This window comes from Petromyzon marinus, chromosome 49 (assembly GCF_048934315.1).
Source record: "Petromyzon marinus isolate PM22_M1 ecotype Great Lakes invasive population chromosome 49, UKy_Petmar_22M1.pri1.0, whole genome shotgun sequence".
In the NCBI taxonomy this organism is placed as follows: Eukaryota; Metazoa; Chordata; class Hyperoartia; order Petromyzontiformes; family Petromyzontidae; genus Petromyzon; species Petromyzon marinus.
The window spans coordinates 1,402,548-1,410,694 of record NC_133715.1 but is presented as its reverse complement, the minus strand read 5'-3'; the positions used below and the strand labels follow the sequence as shown (position 1 = coordinate 1,410,694).

At 56.8% G+C, this 8,147-nt stretch overlaps 1 protein-coding gene across 1 annotated transcript in view; it reads left to right on the top strand.

The window, feature by feature from the left end:
- Positions 1-745: 745 nt before the first annotated feature.
- The window catches only part of TMEM39A (transmembrane protein 39A), a 30,759-nt gene continuing 23,357 nt past the window's right edge, over positions 746-8,147 (top strand). Inside the window, exons 1-3 of the mRNA XM_032972766.2 lie at positions 746-1,023; positions 3,284-3,410; positions 5,489-5,711. Coding sequence (XP_032828657.2) covers positions 3,325-3,410; positions 5,489-5,711 — 309 coding nt within the window. The 5' untranslated portion in view covers positions 746-1,023; positions 3,284-3,324. The remainder of the gene's footprint in view (positions 1,024-3,283; positions 3,411-5,488; positions 5,712-8,147) is intronic.

The window sequence follows — 8,147 nt, the reverse complement described above, 5'->3', positions numbered from 1 at the left end:
GCAGTGTCTCATCAGCAGTCAGGCTCGCTTTAATCAACGATGAATAACTGCAAGGATCGTCTCTGTCGGATATGGGTCCTGGTTCGATGCGATATTATATCATCCACAACACAACTCAATTATTTGGCGTTGCGGAGAATATAAGAAATATACTTTAGGGTGGCAATAATCCATCTCCACGTGTCTCTCCCACGCTGCTGTAGCGCCACCTGCTGGCACGCAGCCCGCAAGGCTGCCTCTGCTGTCACGGACAGAGACATCAGCAGCAGCACTGCCCCCTGCTCGGCCGCAGCTCGCGCCTTCTCCTCCTCCCCTGCTGCTGATGCTGCTCCCACTGTCTGGAGCTCCCTTCCTTTCCCAGCCGCCCGTGATGCCCACTGCCCGTCCCTTTATCAGTTCCTCCCTCGTCCCCCGCAGTGCAGAATCAGAAATATTTATTTATCCCATACTCGACAAATCCGATGAGCTATTAAGCTCTTTTTTGTACGTGTGCGGAACTTCTTTCGCACCGTGCTTAGCCACAGATGTCCGGACGTTTGTCGCCACGCCCTGCAAGGTTGTGTGGTTATTTGCCCGTGTGATGTATAAACAAAATAAATGTTTTGTTTTTACTTAGAGGAGCCAAACATTGGCAGGAGGCGCACGGAGGATTAAAAATCTCCGCCCTGGAGGGAAACGTCGTACGTCGTGACGTCACCGCACAAACCCAGCGAAGCCGTGCGTCGTGACGTCACCGCGCAAGCGCGCGGCGTTTGCGCGGTGACGTCACGGCGCCGCTCGCCACGCGTCTCGTACAGTAGCAAGAGTCGTTGTGGGGAAGGCGACGGCGACTCCGTGCGACTCATCGCCACTGATCGCTACTCCGTGCGACTCCGTGCGACTCGGCGGGCAGCCGGCACCGCCGCAGTGCGCGGCGAGTTGCCACTGACGAGCGCCGCGCAGGGATCCGGTGTCGAACTCGGGTGCCTGGGACCTCATCCTCCTATGCGCCCAACCACCACCACCACCGCCACGGCGAGACGGGTACACACAGACACAGAGCCCCCAGCCGTGCCGCCTGTGACACACTGTTGGGGCAAGGTGCTGTGAGCGAGCAGCAGCAGCAGCGAGGAACGCTGCCGGCAGTGTGGCAGACGAGGTGGGGGTGGGTGGTGGTCAAGCACCGCGCCCGGTCGCCTTGTGGCTCCCTAGTGGCGATGTTTACTCCGCACACCGCACCGCGTGCTCTTTTTGAGGCTGAGGCGACCTAGGGCAGGCCCAAGATCGGTTCACTCGTGTTGTTAGCCCTGAGCGGGCATCCGGCTCGGGTCGCAGGGTTAGTAGCGCAGTGCGCGCTAGCTACTACACACCCGCACCCCGCCGCATACGACACGTATGCACATACACGTGTACGGACACATGTGTACATAGACACGTACACGTACACATGTGTACATAGACACGTGTACGTACACATGTGTACATGTATACGGACACATGTATACATAAACACATACACGTGTACACGTGTCTATGTACATGTATACGGACGCACGTGTACAGTCACACATTTAAATGTCCACACGTGTAAATTGACAGTACTGTAAATGTACATAGACACGCGTTGTAAACATCCTGCAATCATAGAACAGCACTGTCAAAGTTGCCATGTGTAAGAGTTGAACACGTTTATTGGATTGAACGAGGTTATTCGCAAGAGCTTGGGGAAAGGGAATTACAAAGTGGAGCAATGGGAGGGAAAAATAAAATACAAGTTGTGGTGACGTGCAGTGTGGTGAGTGTGTGAGTGTTGTTGTACCCAGCAGTGTGGTGAGTGGGTGAGTAGGTGGGTGAGTGGGTGTTGTGTCCAGCAGTGTGTTAAGTGAGTATGTGGGTGAGTGAGTAGGTGGGTGAGTAGATGGGTGAGTGGGTGTTGTTGTGTCCTGTAGTGTGGTGAGTGGGTGGGTGAGTGTGTTGGTGGGTGAGTAGGTGGGTGAGTGGGTGTGTTGTGTCCTATAGTGTGGTGAGTATGTGGGTGAGTGTGTTGGTGGGTGAGTAGATGGGTGAGTATATAGGTGAGTGGGTGTTGTATCCTGCAGTGTGGTGAGTGGGTGGTTGAGTGGGTGGTTGAGTGGGTGGGTGAGTGGGTGGGTGAGTAGGTGGGTGATTAGGTGGGTGAGTGGGTGTTGTGTCCTGTAGTGTAGTGAGTGAGTGGGTGTGTGAGTGTTGTGTCCTGTAGTGTGGTGAGTGAGTGAGTGTGTGGGTGAGTGGGTGTTGTGTCCTGTAGTGTGGTGAGTGAGTGAGTGTGTGGGTGAGTGTGTGTTGTTGTATCCTGCAGTGTGGTGGTTGAACACAGGATGAATGAGTTGAAACAGTCTGCTTGACCTCAACATTGGTGGTGGTGGAACCATTGAGTGAAGTTCATGGGAACAGTAACCATGGCGGTAGCTGTAGAAGACTCACGAGGGTGTGTGTGGACACCTCGGTCGCCACGGTGGCTAGGAGATGTTTACTACCTCGCCTTGTATACTCGACGTCGTGGCTTCCATTCCCGACCCTGACGCCCGGTGGTCGCGTGGATTTTTCTCAGGGGCTTCCGTTTCGAGTATTTGGCTGCTATACACTTCCACGTGATGTTAAGCCACTTCTTTGAGCTATCATTTGTGGCCAGGTCGCTTGTGAAAAACAGCTACGTAGCCCAGTGGGCATGGGCATTACCTGGTGAAACTAAAAATAGTTTAGTTTTGTAGGTCCTGTGCACGCATCTGTGCACTGCATGTTGCTGTGTCTCTATTCGTGTCTGAATGCTCACTTCCCATCCTAGTCACCACAATGCACTCCTTGGGGAAATGATGGATATTTACATGTGTGTTGCATGTATGTGTTGCGTGTAATGTATTGTCTGCGTTGTGTGTGTGTGTTGCGTGTGTGTATTGTGCGTGTGTGTTGTGCGTTTCGTGTGTGTTCTGTATGTTGCGTGTGTGTTGTGTGTGTTTTGTGCGTGTTGTGTGTTGTTTTGCGTGTGTTATATGTGTGTTGTGTGTGTTTTGTGCGCTGGGTGTGTGTGGCATGTGTGTTGCGCGTGTGTTGCCTGTGTTTGTGTGTGTTACGTGTGTTGTGTGTTGTACGTATGTGCGTTGCGTCTGTATTGTGTTGTGCATGTGTTGCGTGTGTGCTGCGTGTGTGCTGCGTGTGTGTTGTGTTTCGTGTGTGTTGTGTTTGTGTGTGTTGTGTTGTTGCGTATGTGCTGTGTATATGTGTTGTGTGCTGCGTGCGTTGCGTGCGACACCCCCGTGGCTTGCAGACACAGCGGGCGACTGGGTAACACGTGGAGCGGTCCCCGGGATGGCGGGGGGCCGCAGGGGCCCAGCCCGGCAGCAGTACCCCCGCGTGCCCCTTCCTGCGCAGGGAGGAGTGGGGGGCTCCGGCAGGTACCGCCCCCCCCCCCAATCGACCGGCGCTCGCTCCCCTGCTTTCGTTGTCACGTGACTAATTGTGCAACAAAAAAAACTCAACTCATTCGTCAGTAGCACTGCGGCCTAAAAAACAGTAAACAAATCTATAATAGTGGACGTTTCGTGTCGTGGGCCTTCATCAAAAACATTGCCCGAAATGTTGCCCTTGATATGTTTTTCCACTTAAGGCCGCAGGGTTACTGGCGAACGCGTTCAGTTTTTTCGTTGATCGTACAACGGCGCATTTCTCTCTTCACATCCGCCGTGAGTTGAGGGCCGTTTGCCAGACGCACCGCACTCGGCCGCCGGTCACGGCTCCTTTGACGTCCCCGATGACAACTCGCCTCGCACGGCAATCCGCAGCTGCCGCGGCGTTCCGTGTGGACACAGCGGTGCACACCGTTGGGTACATTTACAGGAAAAGGCCAACTCGCCAGAACTCGTAGGGGGTAGTGTTGGTCCGGCAAGCTGCTGCACCCAATGATAACCTATGCAGCGTGCGTGTCAACCCCAAACTAATGGGTGAGACCCCCCACTCCTCCTCCTCCTATCGAAACATCTTGGGGTGGAACCCAAAATTGAAGCAGAACGCCAAGAATCCGAGAGAAACCTAGGCATATAAATATTTACCTGTCACGCAGCAGCAGCAGGCAAGGGCAAGTCTATTATTTTTGAAAAGAGGGGGATGGTTTGGGTTTTATTAAATGAGTTTAGATAGCAGCAATAGGAGACTAATGTTCACGACTTAGTGAACACCCCCTTCCCTCATGGTGAATTAAATAATAATAGTAACCTAGGCCAGTTGGGACGAGTTTCCCCGCTTGAAGGTTCCGATATGTTGACTACCTCGCCTGGTATACAGGAGGTCGGGGTTTTTTTCCCAACCCTGATGTCTTCTGTATATTTGGAGTTTGTGTGTCTCTCTCTCTCCCCTTGGTCACGTGGATTCTCCACATTTATAATCAAAGTGCGCTTAAATTGGCTGCTACTATAAATGTCCACGTGATGACAAGCCACTTCGTTGAGCTTTACCGAAAGAACCAAAGAGTATCGTTTGTGATAGCCAGGTGGTCGCTTCTGAAAATTCGCTACTACAAAGCAGCTCATCGGGCCTTACCTGGTAAAATAAAAAATAGTTTCGTGTCGTTTTTGGTTTCTCATAGAGGCTGCAGCTGCCAGTGAGACACTGCAACAAACGGGGCTGAGCGTGTGATTTACAACAACACTTAGAATTAATCGCACGGCCGTGAGACACTCAACAATGATGAGAAATCCCGAGTCCCGCGGCAATGATCCTTTAGGCTCAAACTGTACGACGTAGCATATTGCCAACCACCCTATACGTGCCAACTAGCAATGCAAACACGTCTGAACGTGAATGTAAATTGATTTCTACGCATTTATTCTTCGGTAAGTAAACCCACGGCACTGCATGGTGCACTGTACTGGTGGCGTACAGTACTCGCCGTGGAAGTGATTTCCCGGCCACAGCAGCCATCAGGAAACCCAAGTTAACAAACGCAAGCCCTGCTCGCTGAAAGGGGATGCTAAAAGGGACGGTCACCAAAAAACCGTGAAGCTAAAAAAAAAAGTGCAGTAAACACAGAACACGCGCAAATTGATTCGGAATCAACATTGATCGCTGACGCCAAGTAAAACGCGGTGGCGGCGGAGGAGACGGAGTTTGAGAGAAACACGGACCGTGGAATTCTAACGCCCGCACAGGGGTAGAAGGGAAATGTAAAGACACAGTGCTTTTCTCGCCATGCAACCCAAAGACCGTCTCGTAATCCTGCAACCAGCACTTGCTCCTGCAGTGTGTGTGTATGTATGCATTTATGTATGCATACACGTGTGACCACGTTTTGTTGTTGCTTATCAATCGACACACCCTGGACTCCCTTGCAAACAAAATTTCCCATCTCAAGTGATTTCCAAGGTGAAACATCAAAATATTCTGCGTATCGCGAGTTTAATACTCGATACCCATCGATGAATCATCACATCCCCTGGTGACTAAAATGAATCTGCTTCTCCCCCCTCCCCCGTGGTAGGAATGGTACGGCCTCGGGGCTGAATAGCCCCCCACTTGCCGCGGCGAGCGGGCCGTACCAAATCAAGCACGCGCACGTGCCGGATGTGGCACTGGACAGCGGGCTCGTCTTCGAGGCGCTGCTGCTGGCGTACCTGTTGCTGGCGCTGTGCATGCACTACGTGAACCTGTACAAGACGGTGTGGTGGTACCCACCCGAGGGGCCGCCTTCTCACACCTCGCTGGTGAGCCGGGCGGGCGGCTGGGGACCGCGTGGCCTGGCCGGCAGCACCGGCAGCACCGGCAGCGCCGGTCCGTCTCGCCACGGACGCTTGGCGGCAGAGCCATGCGAGCTCGCCTACGCCGGGGGTGCATTACAAAGACAAAGATCCCCCCCGCCCCGTATAGCCTGAACAGACTGTTGGGGCAAGTGCTGTGAGTAGCACCTATGAAGGCCAAAGGGATGGATGGCCAACACCATGTCCTGCTGCCTTACGTCTCCATAGTGGTGATGTTTACACACCACACCATGTACTCATTTGAGGGCAGGCCCAAAACCGGTTCAGATAATCGTCACTGATGTTGGCTGTGTGTGCGTGCGTGCGTGCGTGTGCGTGCGTGCGTGTGCGTGCTCGCGTTCTTTGCCATAGTCTTCTAATTCCAAACGATTAGATTATTACTCCTGCACGAAGTGCACATTGGAATCCTGCTGCTGTCACATCAGGGGCGGAGCACCCAGTTCCTACCTCACTACGCTGGATAGAATTGAGAGTGAAGCAGTCGGGGTGGTTGAAGATTCGTCACTCGCAGGCTGACTCCGGTCACCCCGCCTACCCCCCCCTCCCGTCGGCAGCCGCTCACCTTCTTGTCGCTCCTCTGTCACTGCTACTACCACCACCGTGGTTGCTGTTCTCTCGTGAACTCCTTGACTCCTTCATTCCTCCACCAGGGTTGTCGACTTGGTCTACCAGACACTGACTGCTTCGTCTCATCCAGCCTGTGTTCAACCATTGGTCACAACAACTCACTCGCCCACTCACCCCCTCCCCCACTCACCCACTCACCCACTCACCCACTCGCCCTCTCCCCCACTCGTCCACTCGCCCTCTCCCCCACTCACCCTCTCCCCCACTCGTCCTCTCCCCCACTCGCCCTCTCCCCCACTCGCCCTCTCCGCCACTCGCCCTCTCCCCCACTCGCCCTCTCCCCCACTCGCCCGCTCCCCCACTCGCCCTCTCGTCCATTCGCCTACTCGCCCTCTCCCCCACTCGCCCTCTCCCCCACTCGTCCACTTGCCCTCTCCCCCACTCGTCCTCTCGTCCACTCGCCCTCTCCCCCACTCGCCCTCTCCCCCACTCACCCACTCGCCCTCTCGCCCTCTCCCCCACTCGTCCACTTCGCCACTCGCCAAATCGCCCTCTCCCTTACTCGCCCTCTCCCCCACTCGCCCTGTCGTCCACTCACCCTCTACCCCACTCGCCTACTCGCCCTCTCCCCCACTCGCCCTCTCCCCCACTCGCCTGCTCGCCCTCTCCCCCACTCGCCTACTCGCCCTCTCCCCCACTCGCCCTCTCTCCCACTCGCCTGCTCGCCCTCTCCCCCACTCGCCTACTCGCCCTCTCCCCCACTCATCCACTCGCCCTCTCCCCGACTCACCCACTCGCCCTCTCCCCCACTCGCTCTCTCCCCCACTCGCCCTCTCCCCCACTCGCCTACTCGCCCTCTCCCCCACTCGTCCTCTCCCCCACTCGCCCTCTCCCCCACTCGTCCTCTCCCCCACTCGCCCTCTCCCCCACTCACCCACTCGCCCTCTCCCCCACTCGCCCTCTCCCCCACTCGCCCTCTCCCCCACTCGCCCTCTCCCCCACTCACCCACTCGCCCTCTCCCCCACTCGCCCTCTCCCCCACTCGTCCTCTCCCCCACTCGCCTACTCGCCCTCTCCCCCACTCGCCCTCTCCCCTACTCGCCCTCTCCCCCACTCGCCCTATCCCCCACTCGTCCACTCGCCCTCTCCCCTACTCGCCCACTCCCCCACTCGCCCTCTCCCCCTCACCCCACTCGCCCTCTCCCCCACTCGCCCTCTCCCTTACTCGCCCTCTCCCCCACTCGCCCTCTCCCCCACTCGTCCACTCCCCCACTCGTCCACTCTCCCACTCGCCCAATCGCCCTATCCCCCACTCGTCCTTTCCCCCACTCGTCCACTCGCCCTCTCTCCTACTCGCCCTCTCCCCCACTCGCCCTCTCCCCCACTCGCCCTCTCCCCCACTCGCCCTCTCCCCCACTCACCCTCTCCCCCACTCGTCCTCTCCCCAACTCACCCACTCGCCCTCTCGCCCTCTCCCCCACTCGTCCACTTCCCCACTCGCCAAATCGCCCTCTCCCTTACTCGCCCTCTCCCCCACTCGCCCTGTCGTCCACTCGCCCTCTCCCCCACTCGCCTACTCGCCCTCTCCCCCACTCGCCTGCTCGCCCTCTCCCCCACTCGCCCTCTCCCCCACTCACCCACTCGCGCTCTCCCCCACTCGCCCTCTCCCCCACTCGCCCTCTCCCCCACTCACCCACTCGCCCTCTCCCCCACTCGCCCTCTCCCCCACTCGCCCTCTCCCCCACTCGCCCTGTCCCCCACTCGTCCACTCGCCCTCTCCCCTACTCGCCCTCTCCCCTACTCGCCCTCTCCCCC